This window comes from Sphaerodactylus townsendi, linkage group LG01 (genome assembly GCF_021028975.2).
Source record: "Sphaerodactylus townsendi isolate TG3544 linkage group LG01, MPM_Stown_v2.3, whole genome shotgun sequence".
Taxonomy (NCBI): Eukaryota; Metazoa; Chordata; class Lepidosauria; order Squamata; family Sphaerodactylidae; genus Sphaerodactylus; species Sphaerodactylus townsendi.
The window spans coordinates 48,242,403-48,268,299 of NC_059425.1; the positions used below are offsets into that span (position 1 = coordinate 48,242,403).

Below are 25,897 nucleotides of genomic sequence, written 5' to 3' on the forward strand. Positions count from 1 at the left end.
TGCCCCTGCTGGGCAGCTGAAAGATCCCAACATAAAACATGACGGCACCCAGGGCGACAGGCGAAGAAGGAACTGGGTCAAATAGGGTGACACGTGGCAAGAGGGAAGAGGTAAAGGTGCAATCACCGGGTCAGTAGTGACCCATGGAGTGAGGTCCTATCAGAAGGGGTATTAAGAACTTGGAAATATGGACCCTACTGTGTGGTGCTTAAGAAAAAGGATGAGCAGAGCCTTCCGGACAACTCCAGGCAAGGGGGCTTTTTCACATTCTCTAATACGATTGCCACAGAAGAGCTACCTTGAAGTTTCAGCAGGGGCTCAAGGAGAAGGAGGACAATCTGATGTGAGGAGTCAGAATCAAAGGTGCCAGCAATTTTTGTTGGTTGGCTGACTCAGGTCCAGAGTTTTTGCAATCCACTCTACTATCCCCCACCTCCACTTAAGGCACCAAACTCAGGCAGGCTCTGAGTCACCAGATACAAGCCTCTTCCACCACTCTACCATTTATTTTGTCCATCTCTGCATCTTGTACAGCTCCTCAATCCTACCTTTTACTCTAAAGTGAGGGTGAAGGTACCCTGCGCAAGAGACATTTATGCCATCCTGTCAGGGCCATTTGCAGGGGCACACCTTATACTGAGGTGCATCTGAGCTCCCCTGAACCTATTAGGTGTGCCTATTAACACAGATCAGGATGTATATCCCATTCTGAGAACACTTTTAAATGGTGTTCTGCCATATTTTGACCTGTGTTAGCCACGCATAAGAAGCAAGAACAGTGCTTCATATGGCCCCAAACCCCCTCCATTCCTTCCCCCATCTTGCTAGGTGTAAAGGGTTTATCATATATTATGCACATCATTTTTCAAAAAATGACTCCACACCATTGTATTAAAAATTATCTTAATTTAACTTCAGTTTCCCTCCTAAAGCTGCTGAGCTCTTTCTAAGAACGGCTTGGTGCCATTTGTTTTTAAACTGTGGATTGGGACCCAAAAGTGACTGTGGCTTTCTAACAGGTCAAGAGAAAGGAGGAAGACCTGAGTGAACTGGGAGAGGGTGCTTTGGGAAACGCTAGGGTTGCCAGGCCCCCTCTATCCATCGGCAGGGGAATTGAGGGGAGGGTACACTCCCTCCAAAGATCCATTTTCTCCAGGGGAACTCATCACTGTGATCTGGGAGTGATCTGTAATTCCAAGGAACCCCCAGGGCTCACCTGGAGGTTGGCATATCCCTAGAAAACTCGATGGCAACATTTGGGTTTGCCTCAATAATGCTAGGAACAGTTGAAGGCGGTTGGAAAAGAGGAAGACCCAGCATGAGTTGGATTGTTTAAAAATATATATGTGCTAGGTCTTCATTTTGCAAGAGCAAAGCTGTCAATTATAGAATGTTTTTGGATGTCATTAATTCATGAGTGTGTTAAATGCCATCAAGTCACTTCCAACTCATGGCGACCCTGTGAATCAACGCCCTCTAAAGTGTGTGATCATTAACAGCCTTACTCAGGTCTTGCAAACTGAGGGCCTTGGCTCCCTATATAGATACAATCGATCTCATATTGAGTCTTCCACTTTTCCTGCTACCTTCAACTTTTCCTAGCGATATTGTCTTTTCTAGTGACTCTTGTTTTTGTTGGAAGAAAGGGACTTTACGCTGTTTCCTGCCTCATCCTACAGAGGGGGTTTTTACTAGCGAGCTAGTGGCTAGATAGGGACTTAGGAATTTGTCACCTTTACTCTATCATGCTGAGTCTATCCCTTTGATGTAGACTGATACTCTTAGGGACTTCCTCCCTTGCTTCCGCCTTCTTCTCAGACCCTCTCCATTTTACTCTTACCTTCACCATGCCTAGGGAGAGGATGTGTCTCCTACGCATCCGCCTCCGTCCAGCTAGATTAGATTAGATAGTGAACCTATCTCTCCACCTTTCTATCCAGAATGGAGTTCACTAATAAATACTCTTTTTATTAGATAAGAAACTACAAATGACTCTGACTTTCTTTTGTGTCTGAAATTCTCTCTAGCAAGCTCAACCACGTGTTTGTACCCAGGTGAGCTTCCCTGTGTTTAGCCTCTGTGCCACTCTGCTACTTTTCAAGGGATACACACGCACCAGGTGTGGATCTCCCAACAGGTTATTGGGCCCCAGCATTTAAGAGGTTAATTTTTGCCTCAGCTGTTTTTGGGCACCAACCGTGTTTTTGATTTTAAGTTTTGAGTGTGTGCACATGCAAACAGGAGCACCTTTGAGAAAGCTTTTTTGGAGTTTTGGGAGCTTTTGAATGAGAGAGGAACTTGACACTAAGGAGTTAACTTTTGTTTGTTTTTCCCCCGGAACTCTGAGGAGGAGTTTTGCCGGAGGGCTTTTTGAATCACTCTTTTGATCACAATGGCAAATTACAACGGAAACTATTCTCTTTTGATTTTGACACGGGATAATTATTTGGAATGGAGAGACCGTATTACATTGGCACTGGACGCAGATAATTATTTGGAGGTCTCTGAACAGAGTCCCCCACCAGAAGGGAACTCGAATGAAAGCCGGACTGCGTTGCAGAAGTGGATCCGAATAGACGCAAGGGCCAGACACCTGATTTCCTTGTCTGTAAGTGGAAATGCTTTATCACATATTCGTCATTTAAAAACGGCTAAGGCCATGCTTGAAAAATTGCAGAATTTATTTGGCGACAGCCCCTGGGGATCTGTTCACACCTTACGGGCCGGACTCTATAGTCTACGGTATAGAGAAGGGGAGGACTTCCTCACCCATTTGACAAAAGTTGAAGATTTCTTTACTAAGTTGGCAAATGCAAGGGAACCACTAACAGAAAGTGCTAAAACGTCTGCCTTATTTCTAACAATGCCATCTTCATTTAAATCGATTATATCTCAGTTGGAACGTGATAAGACTATGACATTTGATCAAGCTGCATCTAGATTATCCTCTGAGATCAGCTTAAGTCGAACATTAGAACTTCAGAAAAGCCAGCCAGCAAGGGAAAACTTTGCCTTCTTGACAAATCATGCCAAAGGGTAATTAACAGACACCCAAGGCAAATGAATTTCCATGAGGTTGCCAGGGCAACGCAGCCAGAAGGACGTGGTCACATGTCTGTAACCAGAGATCAGTCCTTTGAAGTCCGCAAGAGACAATCACAAGTAGGTGCGAATTGCTCTTCGACCAGAGGGCCTTACAAAGCCAAAGTACATACCAAGTGTTACTGGTGTCACCAAGAAGGACATCTAGTGGACGAATGTCCAAATAACACCCAACGAAAATATTCTCCACCAAATGAGACAAAGTTTGCTACCAGGACAGGTCGTAACTATTTCTTAAAACCACCAAAAGAGGGTATCCGCGAAATTATTCTTGATAGTGGAGCTACCCAAAGTATTTTTAATGATTTAAACTATTTCACACAGCTTCATGTGACTCCTCAGCAACATATTTTTATGGCGAATGGCTCTAGTTTAATAGCCAGACAGCAGGGCACTGTGCTCATTGAGTGCAAGCTACCTATTCAATCAAAAGACTAATTCTAGAAAATGTCCTATATGTACCAAATATGGATACATCTGTGATAGCAATCTCTGATCTAGAAAAGCGAGGCTATGCCATCACATTTCAAAAAGGAACATGCCGAGTCACCAGAGAGCACAAATTATGCATGACTGCTTATAATATTGAAGGAGTATATGCTGTGCAACACTGTACAGGAAACAATGACTGTTTTGATGAATCTGAGAACAATGATTTTTATTATGACTCTGATTTTAAAGTCCATGAGGTGAATTTTGCTAAGTCATGTAAACCAGACAACAGAGAGAGACCATTTATTCAGCAAAGCCATGTAGCTGAAAAAGTGTTTTGGAATAAGGATTTTAAGAAACAATGCTTTAATAACAAGAATGATGGACTGTGTTTGAAGGATTATAATACCAGAGAACTGTGTGACATGAATGAACAAAATGGATTTTACAGTGTTGATGAATTCAGTGACTGTGACAATGATGATTTTGAATCCAGAGAGATGAATGATGATGATGAATGGGATTTTGAAAATGAGGACTGTAATTCTGAGAATTGTGAAGATGATTTTGAATCAGAGACTGAATTTGATTATGCAAGTGATTACCAGTTCATGCCTTCAGATAGGGGGGCACACCATGACCAGACCCTGCCCTGTGATGATTGGCAGAAAGATGACAGCATAGAACCAGATGATCCAGATGAAATACCTGACCAGGATGCTGACCCAATGCTGACAAGTGCAGCAACAGAGGGGGATGCAATCCCAAGAATTGAGGTGAGACGACCAGAACACCCGAAAAAGGAAATGCTTCCATTGCAGCAGTCCTACCTTGCAAGATCGGCGGTAAATGAACTAAACCAATGGAAAGACCCTGATGAAACTTTTGATTCAACTGTCAACTTTACCACCATAAGAACTTTGCTCAGCATCACAGCTAGCAAGCAGATGAAAATTCAACAGATAAAGATCAAATCCACATTTTTGAACAACGTGCTACTTCAAGCAGACTTTCAACAAAGTAAGGCTGATCCATGCCTTTATGTCAAGAACAGAAATGGAAAATGGACTTATATTTTTGCTTTTAATAAAGAACTACTTTTAGCCTATGATGACCAAGATGACTACAAAGGATTACTACAATATCTGAACCAACAACTTGAAATCATACAACTAGGAAAAGTTGCTCACTACCTAGGAATCCAAATTGAAAGAGAGAAAGATGGCAGCTTTCTTCTGAATCAACAACAAAAGATCACAGACCTAATCAACTTACTGAATCTACAAGAAGCATATTCAGCTCCCATTCCTATGCAAACGAGTTATATAAAGGAAGATAATTTCACCAAACAACTCTCTGACAACACCAAGTATAAAGAAGCTGTAAACAAACTTCTGAGCATCAGTACTCAAACCCGACCAGATATAAGTACAGCAGTCGGATTACTAAGCAGAAAGATTGCTTCACCAACAGTGAAAGACTGGAATGCACTACAAAGAGTGTCTAGATATTTGAAAGGAAGTACAGAACTTAAACTGAAACTACCAGCTACCAAAGATGCTACACTAATAGCTTATGTTGATGCAGACTGGGCTGGAGACTTAACTGACAGAGCGTCTACCAATGGTCAGATCATTTTCTTTGGAAATGGTCCTATTAGTTGGTCAAGTACCAAACAAGAAGTAACAGCAGCATCTACCACAGAAGCAGAATATGTATCAGCTGCTCACGCTTGTCACGAACTACAATGGATATGTCAACTACTAAAAGACTTAGGCAAGGAACCATCGCTTCCTATACCAGTGTATGAAGACAACCAAAGCTGCATCAAACTATCCAAACAAGAAGACGTGAAGAAACGAACCAAGCACATTGATCCAAAGTACCACATAGTGAGACATCTGCAAAAGGATGGCGTCATTCAATTGATCTACTGCCACACCAGCAAGATGCTTGCAGATCTCTTCACTAAGCCCCTAGCGAAACCAGCTTTTGAGAAGCTTAGAAGCAAGATAAGCCTGATTACCTGAGTCAAGAAACATCGAGAGGGGGTGTTGGAAGAAAGGGACTTTACGCTGTTTCCTGCCTCATCCTACAGAGGGGGTTTTTACTAGCGAGCTAGTGGCTAGATAGGGACTTAGGAATTTGCCACCTTTACTCTATCATGCTGAGTCTATCCCTTTGATGTAGACTGATACTCTTAGGGACTTCCTCCCTTGCTTCCGCCTTCTTCTCGGACCCTCTCCATTTTACTCTTACCTTCACCATGCCTAGGGAGAGGATGTGTCTCCTATGCATCCGCCTCCATCCAGCTAGATTAGATTAGATAGTGAACCTATCTCTCCACCTTTCTATCCAGAATGGAGTTCACTAATAAATACTCTTTTTATTAGATAAGAAACTACAAATGACTCTGACTTTCTTTTGTGTCTGAAGTTCTCTCTAGCAAGCTCAACCACGTGTTTGTACCCAGGTAAGCTACCCTGTGTTTAGCCTCTATGCCACTCTGCTACTTTTCAAGGGATACACACGCACCAGGTGTGGATCTCCCAACAGTTTTCTCATTACGTGATCAAAGTAAACAACCTCCGTTTTTTAGCTTTTAGGAAGAGTTCAGGCTTGATTGGATCTAGGATGCATTTGGTTGTTTGTTTTTGTGGTCCATGGGATCTGTAACAGTCTCTTCCAACACCACATTTCAAAGGAATCTACTTTCTTCCAGTCGGTTTTCTTTATTGTCCAGCTTTCACACCTATACATAGTAATGAGGAATACTATGGCATGAATTAACTTGATCTTGGTTGCCAATGACACATCCTTATATTTAAGAATATTTTCTAGCTCCTTCATGGTTGCCCTTCCCAGGTTCAATCTTCTTCCGGGTTGCAGTCTCCCTTTTGGTTGATGATGGATCCAAGAAATAGAAAATCTTTTACAATTTTAACTTACTCTTTGTCTATCCTAAAGCTGAGTAATTCTCCAGTAGTCATTACTTTTGGGTTCTTTATGTTCAGCTGTAGTCCTGCTTTGGCACTTTCTCCTTTAAATTTCAGCAGACGTCGTTCCAAGTCTCTGCAATTTTCTGTCAGTAATGTGGCATCATTGGCATATATCAAATGAATGTTCCTCCCCTTAATTTTCACTCCATCATCATCTAAATCTAAATTCACACGGTTGCTGATTGTCAGGGGCAACTTGACAGCACAGAACATACTGTGTATAATATGTAGTGGCCCTGAAATAGTCTGTTGCTCAATAATGGCACATATTTATACATATTTATACATAATAAAAATATAACATTAACATTAACCCATTAACAACTAAGATCCGCTGTTCCCCTCTCAGGGGAGTTGAGGAGTTAATGGCCGAACGCCATCTGTTTTAACTGGTTATGAATTAGGAGCGCTGCTTTTAACTGATATGAATTTTTAGTATTTTATTTTGTTATCCGCTTTTTATTGTGATGTAAACCGCCCTGAGCCCTTTTGGGGAGGGCGGTATAAAAGTGGAACTAATAAATAAATAAATAAATAAATAAATAAATAAATAAATAAATAAATAAATAAATAAAGATGTTCAGTGTTAACAATGCGAAATTCTTGCAGTTTATGTTGGGAAGGGGAAAATAATAAGTTGCTTTGGTAATGATCCCTACACACACACACCCCTTGGGATCGAGTCCCGCTGAAGGTGAGGGGCCTTCCTTCTTCTGAGGAAGCCGTCCTGCCCCCCCCCAACTTGCTGCCTGCCTGCCTGCCTGCCTGCCTGCCTGCCTGCCTGCCTGCCTGCCTGCCTGCCTGCCTGCCTGCCACTTCTCTCACTCTTTCATTGCTTCTCTTGCTTGCTTGCCTGCTCCCAAACCCCTCAATTCACCACTCACCTGCCTGCTGGTTCTCTCACTCTTCCATGAGTTCTCTTGCTTGCCTGCCCCCACCAATTCGCCACTCACCTGCCTGCTGGTTCTCTCACTCTTCCATGGGTTCTCTTGCTTGCCTGCCCCCACCAATTCGCCACTCACCTGTCTGCCGGTTCTCTCACTCTCCTGCTCATTCTCCTGCTTCTCTCATTCTCCCGTATGTTCCTTTAAGTAGGATTGTTCCCCTAGCACACCTGATATTTATTAAGCCTAGTGTTTTATCATGAGCCTGTTGTTGCTCTCTTGTAGTTCTTGTTCTTTGTTTATGTTCTGATACTTCGTGTCTCCAGGCTTCTCTCTCTATTAAACTCTACTGCTGTCCTATGAACATGTCTGAAGATTGCTGTGTTTGCTGTGACTGTGGCTCATTCCACACTTGCAGAATAATGCACTTTCAAACTGCTTTCAGTGCTCTTTGAAGCTGTGCAGAATAGCAAAATCCACTTGCAAACAGTTGTGAAAATGGTTTGAAAACGCATTATTTTGTGTGTGCGGAAGGGGCCCATGAGACATTACACCCGCTACTTCTCCCACATGTTGCCATGGCCAGCAACATTTTTTTTGGGGGGGGAGGTCAAATTCAGCGCCATTTTCCTCAGCTACACCACTGCTGGCACAGGGACTGTGATATGCATCCAACTGCATGAGGAACTCTGGAAAACATGAGCACTTGCATGCCATTTTGTCATATTTTGCTTAGTCCTAATAAAAGGTATTAATGGGTTTTGTATTTTTTCTTTGCATTCTGTTTATGATTGGGGGTGCATCTTTGCATCTGGGGGGGGGGGGTTGTTTTCTTCTACCACTGTGGACATCAATGCAAGGATTGAGACGGTTGTGGATAATGCTGCATTGCAATCTCTGGTTTGCTGCAGTTCCACACTCATCTCAACACCAGATAAGCTTGCCATTCTCCCACATGGGACTGCACAGAGGCCACAATGATGAAAAATAGCATTGCTGTTCTAAGCTGGATCTGCTAATCCTGAATAGATAGATAGGTTTTCACTCAGTCACTTGATAAATGTTTCAGTTCCACGCTTGCACTGCTATGGACTATGACTATTTTGTGGCTATAACCATAGGTGATTGTTTCAAACAGGAAATGACCACTGTTTAATATCTCTGTGCAAAGTGTATGAACAATTAGACAAGTCCACTGTTTATAAAGTAGAGAATTCCCCACCTCCACCCCCTCAGCCAACCTATTATTAATGAAGGATTCAGCAAAACCAAGTTTTCTGAGTGGCTTTGAGCAAAAGAAGAACTGACCTATCATCATGACAAGGGCCCTTTCCAGGCAAAAATGGAATGACAGTTAAAGCAGGGGAGGTATGGATACTAGTCGACAAGACATTGATAGATCCATGAAAGAACACTGGGGTCTAGCACAAGGTCTAACACTGGGGTCTAACACAAATGAAGCCTGTCCCACAAGCAGGGTGGGATCATTACAGAAACAGAAATTCAAACTGAAAAAGGTGGCAAAAAGGAGCTTCACATTTATGCCTCAGAGGGCCAATTCATGTTATGATACAGAACTTAAACCACATGTCTGATTCAAAGTCCTTGTGGTGACAAAGTATCCTCCTCATGGACTTTGTCATGTGTGAATCAGCCCTGAGCTGTGAAGCAATCACTTATTCACCCAGCAAAGAGATCAGGAATCGATCACTCTTAAAAACCTCATCTTTCCATCAAGGGCTTCTGGTTACCATAGCGTTATCTGCTCTTCCATTTTATCTTCATTTGAACTCTATGGCTTAGTTTTGGTAGACAGATGGCCCATAGAGAGCTTCATGGATAATTGGGAATTTGAACAAGGGTCTAGCATTGCCAACTTCCAGGCACGGCCAGGAGACCTCCTAGAATTACAGCTGATCTCCAGACAACTGAGACCAGTTCCCCTGGAGAAAATGGATGCTTTGGAGCATGGACTCGATGACATTATACCTTGCTGATGCCCCTCCCCAATCTCTACGCTCAAATGTCCAGGAATTTCCCAACCTGGAATTGGCAACCATACATGTTCCCCCCAGATCTATCATTCCAAACTGGTCTCCTGGAAAGAGGCAGGTGGCTAAAATCAACAGAACCAATGTAGTATAATTAGGGTGCCAGAATAGGATCTAGGAGAACTGGGATCAGTTCAGCTCCACTATACCAGGAAGCAGTGGTGTAACTAGGAAAACTGGAGCCCTGGGCAAAACCTGAGTTTGATGCCCCCCCAGGCGTGTGCCCGGTGCAACGTGTACCCCCCCCCCCGGCTCCCTTGTAGCTATGCCCAGTGGCGTATCTAGGCAAACTGGAGTTTGGCGCCCCCCCCCCCATGGGTGGCCACCCTCCTCCACCGTGACCAAACAATGATTTTTTTACACCAGGTCGTTTCAAAGTCACCATCCCATTATAGAACATGCCCCAACTCACAAATCTGAACACAGCAATAGGCAGAAATATTTTTTTTGAAAACATTTTCAAAATGCTTTCAAAATGTTTTATTACTGCTATGAAAACATTTTATGGTGTTGTATCCAGTCCCCCCAATTGGGGGAAACAGCATCACTTTCAATGTTATTTAAACTGGGAACCGCAGATTCTCCCTTTAAGGTGGATTCTAAAGGAGAATCTGGGCTCCCTAGTTTAAACAAGTGATGCTGGAATCCACCCCCAAACAGCATCATTTTCAATGGTATTTAAACTGGGGAGCCCAGATTCTCCTTTTAAATCCACCTTAAAGGGAGAATCTGGGATCCCCAGTTTTAACAACATTGAAAGTGATGCTATTTTGGGGTGGATTATCCCCCACCCTGAAACAGCATCACTTTCAATGTTTAAACTGGGGACCTCGGATTCTCCCTTTAAATCCATGCCAAAGGGGGGGGCGGTTTAAAAGGAAAATCTGGGGAAATTTGGGGGGGTGCTGCTGTTAGGGGTGCAATTGTTAAGCTAGCAGCACCAAACTTTCAGGGTATCTTTAGGAGACTCTCCTAATGATACCACCCAGGTTTGGTGAAGTTGGTTCAGGGGGTCCAAAGTTATGGACCCTCAAAGGTGTAGCCCACATCTCCTGTTAGCTCCCACTGGAAACAATGGGGGATGGGGCACCCCCTTTGGGAGTCCATAACTTTGGACTCCCTGAACCAAACCTCACCACGCCTGGGTGATAGCATCAGAAGAGTCTCCTGAAACATCCCTGAAATTTTGGTGCTATTAGCCTAAAAACTGCACCCCCTGCAGGCCAAAAACGGAAAACCCACTAAAATACCCAAACCCCCCCCCACAAACGACCCCTGCATTTTTGGTGCCAGCCACAAGGGGGCGCCCTGGGCAACTGCCCACTTTGCCCAATGGGCATTACGCCCATGCCAGGAAGCTCAGTGGATGATCTTGGGGCAGCACAGGGTTGCTATGAAGATAAAATAAAAGAAGGGAAAGTTATGATCCAGGATTCCAGGGAAACACTTCTTGCCATATTCTTTTATTTCAATTGACCTTTCATTTATTGTTTCTTGCTTTTTTCCACACCCAATCCTCACTGAGGAAAATCCAATTTCAAACTTAAAAAAAATTCAAGCACAGGTGCTTTGGTATTAAAAAAAGTGCAAACTAAAAAGGGACAGATGTACATTTATGCAATTCTGAATTTATTCTGAATTTTACTTTAACTGGTAAAGAATGTAGGCCTCCTTGACACAGCTGTTGGACATTGTTGCTGTGGAATATAAACAGCATTACAAACAGTGAATGTATACTCGAAATATTTTTCAGCCACAAATCTGTAGACAAAGCTACACTCTGGGGCTTCGTTCAGTCCTTGAAAGATATGTCATTATTAAACTACAAATGTTCAAATTCATTCATTCTGATTCATTTCCAGTGTGAATATAGTTTTAAATAACCATTGTTTAGAATTAGATAATATTTTTGTTAAAACAATAGAGAATACGCATTATTTTTTCCAGTTTCGATTTGTGGTGATAATTATTACATACATCACAGTGCATAATAATTCAATTCAAGTGTATTTACAGCAATTCATAAAAAGCAACTGGAGATGTCTCATCTATAACTTTTCAGTCCTAGGATATGATAAAAATTGCCCAACACTCACAAAACAATTTTTATTATGTGCATTGTGAATTATTTCTTTTGCATTTTTGATAGCATGTTAATTTAGTTGATAAGGCCCAGACAGGATTGCCAGATTTCTGCTTTGGGCCTCCTCCCTCAAGTGCCATTCAGCCACTCAGTAGGGGTCTTACCAGCTGCAAACTGAGGCCTAGACCTTGTCAGTATGTTGACATACTTTCCAAAAGTGTTGACATCACTGCCATCACATCACTGATGACATGGGAGATGCTCTGATATTTGGGCAAAACACAACTATCAAAACAGCTTCTACCATAGCAGTTTTGACCAAATACCCGAGTGTCTCCTATGTTGTCGACAAGACGATGGCATCACTTCTGGAAATAACGTCAACAAACCAGCAGCAATGAGGCTAGGCCTCCATTTGCAGCTGGTAAGGCCTCCACATACACCAGTTGCCGGGGATACCAGGCAACCTGAGTTCTAGATACAGTTCCCCCACCCCAATACGCCATAATAATCACTTATTTGGTTATTTTATTATGTTAGACATTTCTCTGCTGCCTTTTCACCTAACTCTGGGTTCTCAAGACAGTAAACATTAAAATGTTTCAACTATTGAAACAGCAATTAAAATACAAGTGTATATAAAATGTTTTAAACAGCTAAATAAATCATATAAACAAACAAACAGGGAGGGGACTAATACAAGCTCATGCGCGAACACCAAACAACAACAAAAAGTCTTTATGTACTGGGCAGAAGAAACTGATCAAGGAAGATAGATGGATCTCCCTGGGGAGGAAGTTCCAAAGTTTTGTTTTAGCAGCTGCAAGCAGATTTGAGATTAACTCAGCAGCTACCAATTTCCAAGTAGAATTATCTTGGGATCTGACCAAAATAGATTATATTTGGGGCATGTCCAAAGCACTTGTATCAGATCAGCGTGCAGATGAATCAGCAGTATACTCTGCTTCTTTTTTCTATTTTTTAACAAAGCATCAGTTGTATGACTATTTTCCATTTACATGAATGTAATTATTTATGAAGGACTAACAGTGCTCTATGCTACAGTCTCATCCATTCTGATGCTTCAGACAGAGATTCTCACCTGCGGGATCTACAACAGACATCTCTGGAATTATAATACCCACCCGGCATAGTAAAGAAATAGATCAACAAAACCAGAATGATACCAAGGGATGATACCAAGAGATAAGATAAGCCCAAATAAAACAGCAGAATATCACTGGTGCTCACGTATAGCTCTCAGCTCACCACAAGTTCAATGGATCATTAATGACCAACAACCTATGCTGAATAATATTCCTCTCACAGGCATTGGGAGGCAAACCTTTTCTTGCTCAGCATCAGCCTCTCAACCTTAAACAAATTCTCACCCATAACAATGCCCTTCCTAACATGGAAATGGACTTTGACACCAGGGCCTGCAACAAACTAAAATGCCAACCCAATCCCCAGACCTAAAAATCCCAGCCATACCATTTTAAGTTCATTCACTTGCTGATCTATGTCATCAAATGTCAGCAATGCCCTCCCACTCTCTAATCAGACGAATAGGTCAGAATAATAAATCTGTCATTAAAACCCACAACAATCAAAAACCAATGGAATAACACTTTAATGTTCTGGTCATTCCACTGCTGACCTACAAGTGGCAGTCCTCAAACAGAGAAGCTTCACATGGGAGACTGCAACTGTTGAACTTTCATTCACAAGTTCAGAACAATGAAACTTCCCTGGGCTGAATAGGAACATGAGATTCTTATCTCACTACAGATGCCTCCACCCCAGTCCTCTACCCAAGCAAGTATGCTGTGGGAGGGGGAGAATAGTGCCAACAGCAACACAATAAAACAATTCAGTAGCTGGAGTGTAAGATCTGCAGTTGAACAAGTCTGTGGCCCCTTCTGCAGATGCAGAATAATGCACTTTCAATCCACTTTCACAATTCTACTCTGCACAGTAAAATCCAGCTTCAGTGAGCATTGAAACTGGATTGAAAGTGCATTATTCTGCACGTGCAGAAGGGTCTGTGAGCCTGTCAGCATCGAAAACTAGAAGACAAGTTTGCCACTCCAAGTAGGGCAATTCTTTGGGGGGGGGGGAGGGGGGATGGAGCCTGGGAAGGGGAGAGAATGGCAACCGGCCCCAAAGACGGTGACTCCTGAAATGAAGCAACTGATGCCAGAGGATCGCCCCTACTAAACGACCAGCCTTTTTCATCATCAGCCCGATAGAGGGTTCTGTCTGTGCCAGCTCTAACTTGGGAAATCCTCGGAGCGTGAGGAAGGCAGAATTTGGGGAGAGGATATGATCCTACACAGTCCAATTTCTGAAGATGACACTTGTCCAGGGCAGCTGATCTTTGGGAGATCTCCACGCATCCCCTGGTGGTTGGCAACCACTGAACTCAAAAGCTTGCCTAATGTGTGCTATTTAAATATGAAAAGGTATCACGCGGATCTGGCTCTTAGCGGACCGCCGGCAATCCTAGAAAAAGGGGGGCGGGACCTTCGCAGGGACTGGGGCGGAGATAACGAAGCCCTCGGTCGACGACAGCATGAGAGAAAGAGAATACACACTTCAAAGGTACCAGCCATGTCATAAGGAGGGCGGAATCTCGTCCCTCGAGGAGAAGGGGGCGTGGCATCACATCCCACTTGGCTGGTTTTCCTTCCACGTAGCACTCCAAAAGGAAGACCAGCCAATAGTCCGCGAGGGAGGCGTGGAAGAGGGCCACGTACAGGGTTCAGAGGTGGCCTAGAGAAGGAGGGATGGTGGCCCGGAGTGTCCAATTCTTTTCGCACCGTTGCAAGTTAAGGGGAGCATCGTAGCGGCTAACAGGCGGTGATTCAGGGAGCAGGTGAGACCGGTCGGTGTGGGAGGAGCCCAGAGGAGAGGGTCTTTCTTGGGGTGCGGAGCTCTCGGGGCTTCCGCTGCCCCACACTGGCGTCCTGGTCGTTTAGAAGGGGTGATCCTCTGGCTTGGCTTCATTTCAGGCGTCACTAAGATGCGGTCGCCCTTGGAAGTGGCAGCCAACTTAAAAAAAAAGGTCGCACAGCCCATTCCACTTCTTTTAAAAGTCTGGTAAATTAGCAAAATTTTCACAGTATGCCAAGGAGTCCAGTGGACAGATGATTCACACGTGCTTTGATAAAGTGTACTAGAAAATCCCGGGTACTGAGTAAGGGAAGTGTTGACGCCCAGGTTTGTGTTTTGTTTTTTAAAGATATATGGCGGAAACAAAGCAAGGGTTCTACTTAGGGTAAAAACAATCTCTTTATTGGTTGTGGTGGGTTTTCCGGGCTGTTTGTTCTCTTTATTGTTACGATGATATATTCCACCTGTTGGTAGGAGCTTGTCAGGTTTGGTTCTGGTGGGTTTTCCGGGCTGTGTGGCCGTGGTCTGGACCAGACCACGGCCACACAGTCCGGAAAACCCACCAGAACCAGTTGAATCCGGCCGTGAAAGCCTTCGACAATACATTGTCAGGTTTGGTTTGCCAGCCAAAAGTAATATAAGCGAGCTGTCTGGGGTTTTAAATAAATATTCCTTATAGATCCTTTAAAACACTGAAAGGGGGATTAAAGTAAGTGAGTACTGGGGTTCATGGAAGTAAAGGTAATGGTGACCTTTGAAAGTTTTGTTATCGTTTCTTGTAAAATTGTAACTTTGGATGCAAGCAAATAGAAACGAACAGTACTGCTATCATCATGTTTTGTCTCGGCCATACTAAAATGGCTTCAAGATGGCCTGTGTACACCCGGGAGGTTATGTGGCTGAACCTTTGCACAAGGTAAACAATATTGTTGTAGCTGAATACCAATATAATATGATTCCTGCCAATCCCTTTATAGGTTGCAAGTGTAATGTTCAACCGCAACTCTACACATGGTAAAGGGGTAAAGGAAGAGTTGGAGGGTAAGGAAAAACTCACATCCCATAGATAAATTTTAAATATTGCATAATCTTAAAGGTTATTGCTACAAAGAATTATCTTTTTGTTTGTTTTACTTGGACACACACCTGCCACATTACTCAGGTAACGAAAAGTACACATGGGTCTTTTAAAGACCTGTTCATACCCTTGCGTCAGAGCAAATGGCTGCTTCTCATAGCTGAATTAGGACAGTTAACAGCTGTTCATTTGTTGTCAAATTTACCACAGTGATAGCAAAAGCAAACTATGTTTAGAGATTACTTTTTGAAAAGCCGCAGTTTGCATTGTAGAGCATATGTAAAAGTGCACTCTCATGTTAGGAAAGGATAAAATAAACAGGTCAGAGGCTAGCATGGTGTGCAATATAAAATGAGTGGAGAATTATGAAATGATGGCAAGGTCAAAAAGCAGTATTTTAATTTAAATGTTGGAATATGACAGTTGAATGAATCTCAATTTAGTGCAGTAATAAACTTGATATAGAAGCAAACATCTCCCAGCTGTTTAGAGACGTACCTTATAACCCTTACTATTTGCCATAGGATATAATTTAAACCACTCCAGGAGTGCAGCTAAAACTAAAAGACACAACTCCTCATTACAGACTCTTTACAGTAGATGTACAGTCTTAGTTTAGGAATGCATAACCGTGGTTTGGGCTGCTGCCAATCATTTTAAAATGAGGATAAAAGCAGATGTAGTAGTCAGGCTGCTGTTTTGTAGAACTTAGTTGATTTTTTGTAGAACTTAGTTGATTTTTCAGTAGCAGTTTGTTTGAAGTTTTGAGCATCCTGAGTGACCTTTCATTACTGGTTGTATGCTGTTGAGAGCCAGCATGTATGCTGTTAAGAGCAGGTGGATTCTAATCTGGAGAACAAGGTTTGACTCCCCACTCCTCCACCTGAGTGACAGAGACAGATCTGTTTCTGCAGTCCTACACTCCTGCTGGGTGACCTTAGTCACAGTTCTTTGGAACTCTCTCAGCCCTACCTACCTCACAAGGAGTCTGTTGTGGGGAGGTGAAGGGAAAGGAGCTTGTAAGCCACCTTGAGTCTCCTTGCTGGCGAGAAAGGTGGGGTTTAAATCCAAACTCATCTTCTTATTGCTGAAAACAAATATGCAGGAAGTAGAAAGGATAAGGAAATTGGGATGCTATAGCTATACAATTCCCATTGTTTGCTACTCACATCTGTTCATAAACTTTTCTTATATAAACATTAAAAAGTGGTGAAGGTGACCCAATTTGTCTGCAAGGGCAGAGGCTGAGTTAAGTTGGTCCATCCCCAGCGTGATGTATTATGATACTTCTTCAGCTGCCCTTGCACTATGAACCAAGCAGTGATCTGTGGGCTATGGAGATGGTTTGGGCAGTTGATCCAGTTTCTCCTCAGCATCTTACCAGCATCTAGAGCTTGTTTGTCTTCCTGGTATCCCAGTGTGTGCACGCACGTGTGTGTGTGTGTGTGTGTGTGAAAAAGCTGCAGGGACAGCAGGTGGCGAAAAAAATGGAGAAAAACCAGTATAATTCCAGCCCTGAGGCTGGTGCTTATTTTAGAGTGTACTCTGTGATGGTGGCACAAAGAAACTAGTTTGACACACTCAGTGGGTACTCACAAAGTTGTGTGGTATTCTTTTTTCAAGTAATGAGGGCTTGCTATATGCTGATTCTGAGGGATTTCACACAGAACCTGCTGTGACAGGTTTTCTAAGCACATCACAGATATAATCACATGCACCCTCTCTGATTTGGATTCTGCTGTTCCAGTATAAGGTATTGTTAGATCCATTTTGTCACCATTGCTTGGATTTGCAGCTGAGGGTGTAGAAATGGTAGCTGGGGGAGGCAGTTGTTCGAAGCTCTTCTTGGGTACAAACAGTTGGGTCAAATAGTGAAAAGATCAAGTTGCCAAAGTACCTTTAAAGCTTGTGATTTCCTGGATGATGTGGATTTCTGAGATCAATTTCAGTCTGGTTTTCAGCCTGGTTTTGGCACTACCTTGGTGTGGTAGTGGCAATATTATGCTGAGAGAAAAGACAGAGGTGTTCAAACCTGTTGATTCTACCAGACCTCTGTGGCTTTTGATGCTACTGCCTCTGATAACCTTATCTGCTATGGTGCTAGAATGGGAAATAGGGGAACACTTTTGTGAGCATCTCTGTACCCCTTGAACAGCATCCCCCAATGCTAGTGATTTCTTGCCCACAAAAGTAGAGTGGGAGAGGCAGAATGCACTTTCGATGCCTTGGTCACCAGGCCAATGCACCCTGTTTGATCTTGCTGAAGGAATGAACTTGCTTCGCTGCCCCAAAACAGAATGTGGTCCCAAATACACATCTTAATTGTCTGCAGTAAATTTGCTTTAGTGGGAAATGTGTGCCAGCCCCATGGCGCAGTGGTAAGCTGCAGTACTGCAGTCCAACTCACGACCTTAGTTTGAGCTTTGCGGAAGTCGGATTCAGGTTGTCGGCTCAAGATTGGTAAAATGAGTACCCAGCTTGCTGGGGATAAAGTGTAGGTGACTGGGGAAGTCAATGGCAAACCATCCTGTAATTATGGTCTGCCTGTAAATGTCATGATGCGACTCCCCACTCCAGTCCCATGGGTCAGGAACTACCTTTAAATGTGCTGTCTGATCCCCACGTGGGCTGGAAACACACAGTGAGCGAGAGAAGCTTTAAAAAAATTGTGCTGAAACAACAGCAGAACAATCAATGCAAACAGCACAAAAAAGTGTATCAAACTGCTTGTCTCAAGTATGAGGCCAGCTATGGTGCAGGACTAGACAGAGTATCCATCCCTTGAGTGATGGGACAACAGTGGAGTTTGTGTCAGCACCACACATTTCTTTTAGTTGTCTTTATGCACTGTTTCTTGTAGGAAGGCTGTGTTGTGAACATCATTGTAAGCTGCCAAATACTGGGGTGCTTGCCTCATTTTAGCTTGTTTTTATGCTCTGATTATATGATTTTATAGTATGGTTTTACTTTGTGAGCTGCTAGTATTTGCTCTCTGAAGAGACAGCACGTATCTTTTCCAACTAATAAACATTATTTGATGCACTTTAAAATACTGTCTGGAAGAAGTTTAGTTTCAAGTGCTATTTGCTGTGTTATAATAATTATTATATAATAACGTGTGTGTGGTCCTGTACTCCCCCCGCCTTTTACTAGGAACATGAAAATTATGCTGAAACCACGATCTTGCCGTTTATATTTCTTCTGCTGTCTGGTACTGGGTTCCTTCATCTCTTCTTCAGCAGAACACACAGATGAGAATCATCAACGAACTGGGCGTTTCGATAGGAACATGGTGCAAGACAAGGAGTACGTATTCTATATATGTATCTTGGAATAAATGCTGAGCCTGATCTTCAGCTAACTTTTCCTACGTAATATTGAGTTCAGTGTTCACAGCAGGGGGTACCTTTTTATAAAGCTGCCATCCACCCAGTCAAACTCATAATCTTTCTAGCTCAGTGTTGCCTCTAGACCAGGGGTAGGGAACCTGCGGCTCTCCAGATGTTCAGGAACTACAATTCCCATCAGCCTCTGTCAGCATGGCCAATTGGCCATGCTGGTAGGGGCTGATGGGAATTGTAGTTCCTGAACATCTGGAGAGCCGCAGGTTCCCTACCTCTGCTCTAGACTGTCTAGTAGTGGCTCTTTGGGGTTTCAGGAAGGATAGAGTCTTTCCTGAAACTTGCTGCCCCAGGTCCTTTACCTGGATCTTGGATATTCTACATGCAAAGCGAATGCTCTTCCACTCAGCTACAAGGCTACAAGAAAAAGAAGAGTTGGTTTTTATACCCTGTTTTTTTCTACATTTAAGTAGTCTCAAAGCAGCTTACAAATCACCTTCCCTTCCCCATCCTAAAACGGATACCTCATGAGGGGGTGCGATAAACCTGAGGGGGTGCGATAAACCTGAGAGAACTGTGACCAGCCCAAGGTCACCCAGCAGGCTGCATGTGTAGGAGTGGGAAAATAAACCCAGTTTAGTGTCCATATGGAGGAGTCCAGAATCACACCTGGTTTTCCTTTTTTTTTTAAATAATAAATTTTATTAAAGTTTCGAATAGTATATTTACAATAAACAATCTGTATGGTTTACATTGGTAAAAACATACAAAAGACAAACTGGAGGACAAACCAGGACAAATCAGACAAAACATAATCAACCAACATAAAAGACTAATAGCGGTCTCTTGACCTAACTATTAGTCTCTATAATGGGTGTATATCCACCCTTCTATATTCTCTTTCCAAAATCCTAGTAAGTAGACTTCTTCACCTATAATCAGTCAAAAAGTTTGACAGAAAGAAAAAATTTACATTCTGATAAGATAGCTAACTTTAAAGTTGATACATTCTAATTCTGCTTGCATTTAAATATCTATTTACCTCCTTATCTATAGTTGTAACACATTATAAAATAATTTTCTAGGTTAGAGTTCACTGCTCTTAACTCATAATTTTGGAGACCCACTACTTTTGGCTCTCCAAAAAACCTAATAATGGACAGAATAACAATGATGGACAGAATAACAATAATGGACAGAATAACAATGATTTACTTACAAAAATCAAGAAGACTTTAATATGTTGTAAAACCAAATGCATTTCAACCAATAGCTCTTCCTCAGTGGTATAAATGGTAAAATATATACAACATAATCATTCAAAATATATAAATGTATAATACAACAATTCTGATTATGCTGAGAAATGGGGGAAATAAAAAATTAATTTTGTGTGAGTTCTTCATAAGATTTTTTTAAAATGATTTCCAAAAATATTAAAAGTCAGAACAAAAAATTCTCAAGCCTTAGTGTTCCGTAGAATAGCTTCCCAATAAGGCATGCAAATTATTAATGATATTACTCAGGTGCAAATTTAATGCAGTTCACGAAGTCATGTACGTTTTTAAATTGCTTTGTGTACTGTTGTAGTTTCCTTCTGAGTAAGAAATTGAATAATCTTGCTAAAGGGTGTTTAAAGGTAGATAAAGGCAAACAAGGCAAGAAATGATAGTGATGTATGCAATTAAGACCAGTGGTGGGATTCAAATAATTTAACAACCGGTTCCAGTGGTGGGATTCAAGTAATTTAACAGCTGGTTGTTTACAAGCACCATTTTAACAACCGGTTCTGCCGAAGTGGTGCGAACCTGCTTAATCCCACCACTGATTAAGACCCATGTTGACTGAGGAACGCTTTTCTTATCTAAATTTTAAACAGTAACATCCAGCGAAATTGCTTGTTAGTTTTACCCATCCAGTTCATTGGCCGTCTTTCTCTGGGTGCCAAATGCTGGGGGCAGATGGGATGACTGTGGCTTCCTTACCTTGTTCATGAGCTTCTGAGGTGACTACTGTGGTCTAGTTGAACCTTAATGCAATCCAGCAAAACAATTAGTTGGGCATCAGCAAGGACATAAGCTGCCTGAATACCCCAGTTTGTCCCAAGTTCATCAGAGTTTGGGAGCTAAGTAGGGTTGGCTATGGTCAGTACTGTGGTGGGAAACCACCAAGGAAGACTGGGGTTGCTGCGTGGAGGAAAGCAGTGGCAAACCACTGCTGCTCATCTCTTGCCAGCGTGGTGTAGTGGTTAAGAGCAGGTGGAGTCTAATCTGGAGAACCGAGTTTGATTCCTCACTCCTCCACCTGAGTGGCAGAGGCTTATCTGGTGAACCAGATGTGTTTCCACACTCCTGTATTCCTGCTGGTTAACCTTGGGCTAGTCACAGTTCTTTGGAATTCTCTCAGCCCCGCCTACCTCACAAGGTGTCTGTTGTGGGGAGAGGAAGGAAAAGGACCTTGTAAGCCGCCTTGAGTCTCCTTGCAGGAGAGAAAGGTGGGACTTAAATCCAAACTCTGTTCTCTTGCTGGGAACGCCCTATGAATTGCATTGCCACAAGTTGATTTTGACTCAACAACACCTTCCTCTCCTAGAATAACTTTTAACTGGGGCTTGGTTTGGTCCGATCATTGCATTTTGGTGAACATCAGTTGTAGTTTAGAATTGCATTTATCGTGACTTGGGTAGGATTGTTTTTCCTAATTGTGTCTAGGGTACTTACAGCTTTTCCTAAAGTGCAGGAACCATTGATAATTTAGCAGGGCTATCAGGAACAACATATGTGAACAAATCTGATGTGAACTGATGTGAATGAGTGTCTGTTTGATGGTTTCTGTGTTATTTCTCAGTCACATCCTGGAAGATTTAGATGGCATAATTGATAAACCAGAATCTGAGATGTCACCACAAGAACTGCAGCTTCATTACTTCAAAATGCATGATTACGATGGCAACAATTTGCTTGATGGGCTGGAACTTGCCACTGCCATATCACATGTCCATAAAGAGGTGAGAACTGCTATTTAATAGAGAATCTGAATGGACCTTGGCAGCAGCTAGGAATGGTGTTGGAGTAGATAAAATATTTTAAATGGTGTGTTATTTTTGCATGTTTTAAAGTGTTAACTCAATCAAGAACTATCATTTTGGAACTGTTTTTTTTTTAAAGATTTCATGCTAGGGCTAAAGTACTTACAATGTGGGGGATCTATTATTGAATTTCTTGACATCTTTCAAACTTAAAAAGCCACTGTGGCCCCAGTTTGGACTGGAGCTGAGGGGTGGAGTTAACTCCACCATCTTCTTTCTTTGTGGAGAGTGCAACCTCTACTCTGTATCAGCTCTGGTAGGGAGAAGGAAGAGGAACATCCACCAGTGTGTTGCCAAGAAGAGGAAGTTTTTGCCTGTATCCGTGACTCTCTCACCTGCTGCAGTAGCCAAAACGCCCTCTGAAGCACTGTTCCCGCAGGTGCCCATCTCCAAGGAGCTGCTTTTGAGGGAAATGGCATTCTATAAGCAGAGATCCTTCTGTCCTTGAAAACACTGGTAGATTCAAGCTGCCTTTCTCTGCTCCTTCTTTTAGTGCTTAAAATACAGCAGAAGATCCAATCCAGAATCTCTTTCATATGATGTAGTTCAGCCCCAAACTGAATTTGTTAATTGCTCGCGAGGTTGCTAAACTTTGCTGGAGAGCTTTGGAGAGTACTGGTCAAAGAACGGGGAAGAAAGCAAACACAGGTGTCTAAAGTCCCGCCCAGATAAATAAATGTACAGAGAAATAAAATAAAGAGGGAGGCAGCGTTGCTTGGAGGGAAGGAACTGACGAGTGTATCATAACTCTTGAGTCAAGGTCCGCTCTGTCCCACCTAGCTCTCCCCACCCATTGCTACCGGCTTTCTAAGCTGCCACTGCAGAACTGGTCTGCCGCGAAAGCAACTCCCAAGGCCCCAATATGGAAGGGCCAGGCCACTTCTCTTTCGGCATATCCATAAGCCAGCTGGTATTCCAAAACCCATCCTTGCTTTTTCTTGTAGGATGGTAGTGAGCACACCCAGGCCATGAAAGAAGAGGAGCTCATTAACTTAATAGATGACGTCCTGCGAGATGATGATAAGAATAATGATGGCTACATCGACTATGCCGAATTTGCAAAGTCACTGGAATAAAGACGAAACAAAATTTTCAAAATCATTCTTGTTTGTGTGACCCAGTACAATGTGATTCTTGACTGCCTCTCTGTCATACGTTCCGCTGTTTGGACTGCAAAATGAACTGTAGGAAAATGTGTCAACTGTTTATATCTTATATGTTTAGGAGTGAAGCTTGTGGGATCCATTTGATAGCTTAACACGGTTGAGCAATAAGATACACTGTCCAAGTTAGCTAATCATTTGGCAGTGTTGACGTAAAGACTTAGTTCTAAAGACTATGGTCTTGAAACCAGTTATCTCCTGAAAACTTTTCAAGGGAGTTCCCTAAGCACTGGAAAAGCTCACAGCTAATCCCTACTTCTGAACCATTCTTTAGTATGAATCCTTCAAAACAAGCAACTGCAGTGCTCTGATCAAGAACTTTGATCTCCCTTTCTGTCTCGTAGAAACTAGTTTGAGTGCTGAAGTCTGACCCTAACTACGTTACAATTCCCAATTGAATTCATGTTTCTTGTGAGTTCCACTGCAAAAAAATGGGATGTGCCCATACCCTAGGGAAAGTTTAAACCTTTTCAAAGCCCATGCCTTTCAGTGGAGAGGTTAAGGGCATGCCTGTATCTCTTCCCTTAAAATGAATACGAATGTTAAAAAGTGCTCAGATTTGGGCTGGATTGTGCTCTATGGGTTGGATCCTGTATGAGAGTCCACAAAAGGAGTTGACAAAGTAGATCTTTTCCCAGCCTTCCCTAAGCACCCTGCCATGTGTTCCAAAACTCCTCCTTAAGGGTTGGGAGAGCCATGCAAGTGAACTGTGAATTTTGGGGACAAGAAGGTGAGGAAATATCTTCTCTGCCACCTCCTTCTCTAAACTCTTCTCCTGGATTCTGCTCTGTGTCTTTAAATGAAGGGTTGCAGTGTAGCCATGCGCCTATACTTCAGGTGTCATTCTTTTACTGTGTGCGTTGCCTTGCCCCAAATCCACTTTATAGAAGAACTGGTTTTACAAAATAAAATATATATGTTACATCCTCTATGTCAGGGGTCTGCAACCTGCGGCTCTCCAGATGTTCATGGACTACAATTCCCAGCAGCCCCTGCCAGCATGGCCAATTGCCCATGGGATTTGTAGTCCATGAACATCTGGAGAGCCGCAGGTTGCAGACCTCTGCTCTATGTCATTAATCCAGTATTTTGTTTGGGAGTTCATGTTTTCAGAAAGTGTAGGTTAAATACAGCTGTTTGGTGTGGTCCACGACCAAGAACTGTTCCTGTGCTGAATCAGCTGAATGTTACAATCTCAGCAAAACGCTGCCTTGTTAGGGTTCCCACCGGTGTACCTTGACGTGAATTTCTGATGTTAGTTTTACAGGAAAAAAAAATACAAAGTATTTTCACAGCTAACTCTTTGAAAGAGAGTCTTTAACTACTTGAATGGTCTGCTTACTGAAAATGATCACGGAAGTCGCTGATGCTTCTGGTTCTGCATTTCTTTGACAGCTCTGTGTGGTTCTAAAGAGAGAGGGCACTATCTTGATGTTTGACCTACTGTATAAAATGGATCTAAGAAGCATTGCGGTTTATTCTAGAACATTCAGAAAGAAACAAAAACCAAACTGTTCTCTGTAAAATTGTATAAAGGACTATTTTCTGTATAAAAATATTCTTATATGAAGTGCATTTGTAAAAAAAAATTGTTTCCTTTTGTTAATTGTGTAACAAAAGCTACTTGTACTATGTTCTTGTAACATCTGACTTATTAGACACATTTGTATAATGGTTGATGCTAAATACAAAAGCAATAAAATTCAAAGTGCTGCAACTTTGTTCTTCAAATTTGTGAAACATAAAACAGTGGCATAGTTATGTAAAACAACTGTGTGCATTTCTTCACTGTTTGCTGGGAACCACACTCATCCTCACTTTGGACTTGGTCTTCAGTGACCTGAGGGGGATGATCCACTTTCCCACAGCTTCTTACAACCACCATTAGAGCTTCACAAGGAATATCACAGAGGCAAAGGGCACACGGAATGAAACTCCTGGGACATTTGCAGAACTCTAAAAGCGTTGCCCTTCAAGCCTAGGAGGGAAAATAATTAGTGATTGGGTATTACAAGCCCTGCAGGAGGTTCTGATCAGGAATTCTTAATTGCAGGTGAACTGCAGCACAGAAGGCAATAAAGGATTAAAATTTGGCTAATTTCTAACCCAGAGGTGGAGCTACCAGGGGGCAGTGTGTGTGCACTGCACTGGGTGCATGCCGGGGCCGGAAAATTGCCCCCTGTGGTGCCCCACCTCACCCCCCCCCCCCATCTTACCTTAGCTTAGTCTGAAAGTGCAGGCTGGAAAAGCAGCCTGTTCACTTGTGGCTGAAAACGGCCTGGTAGGAACTACACCTCACAGGAGACCTTGTGAGCCCCAAGGTCTGGGAAGTATAGTTCCCACCAGGCCATTTTCAGCCTCAAGTGAACAGGCCGCTTTTTCCAGCCTGATGAACTAAGGTAATAAGGTAAGGGGGGGGAGAAAACGCAGAGTGCACACTGGGCGCAGTATGACCCAGCTATGCCTCTGTTCTAATTAGTTCTAATCTTAACATTAAGCAAGGCAACAGTGCTTTAACTTGGGTCTTATCTCAGAGGGCTTCCTCCTCAGTGAACTTAAATTAACCCCCACCTCCTGTTGTCCAAAGACCACTGGTCCAAATCAAGAGATTCAGTAACCCTCCAAGTACTCATGGGGGTAACTGGAAAGTGATGATTTTTCATTGTTCCCTTGATGAGGAAGGCCAAAAGAGGGACTATAGCAATTTCACAGTCTGCCAATCTGCTCCCAAACCCTGTTCAAGCTGTTTTGTCCTTTTTGTCCTGGCTTGGAACTAGGGTA

At 42.7% G+C, this 25,897-nt stretch overlaps 1 protein-coding gene across 2 annotated transcripts; it reads left to right on the forward strand.

Moving 5' to 3' along the window:
- Nucleotides 1-14,270: 14,270 nt before the first annotated feature.
- On the forward strand, nucleotides 14,271-24,833 carry MCFD2 (multiple coagulation factor deficiency 2, ER cargo receptor complex subunit). Of its 2 annotated transcripts, none has more exons than XM_048482620.1 (5): nucleotides 14,271-14,429; nucleotides 18,678-18,830; nucleotides 21,713-21,872; nucleotides 22,898-24,034; nucleotides 24,169-24,833. In XM_048482620.1, exons 2-4 carry the CDS (start codon nucleotides 18,682-18,684, stop codon nucleotides 23,027-23,029), a joined length of 441 nt encoding a protein of 146 aa, XP_048338577.1. In that variant the 5' UTR covers nucleotides 14,271-14,429; nucleotides 18,678-18,681; the 3' UTR covers nucleotides 23,030-24,034; nucleotides 24,169-24,833. The 2 variants fall into 2 exon arrangements, with proteins under 2 accessions (XP_048338577.1, XP_048338586.1); XM_048482629.1 differs by lacking the exon at nucleotides 14,271-14,429 and adding an exon at nucleotides 14,482-14,773.
- Nucleotides 24,834-25,897: the final 1,064 nt, after the last annotated feature.

Coding starts and splice junctions, on each gene's coding strand:
- MCFD2 (XM_048482620.1), top strand. CDS start 18,682: ATGAAAATTATGCTGAAACCACGATCTTGCCGTTTATATTTCTTCTGC. Junction 18,831..21,712: donor AACATGGTGCAAGACAAGGA/GTACGTATTCTA, acceptor GTTATTTCTCAG/TCACATCCTGGAAGATTTAG. Junction 21,873..22,897: donor TATCACATGTCCATAAAGAG/GTGAGAACTGCT, acceptor TTTTTCTTGTAG/GATGGTAGTGAGCACACCCA.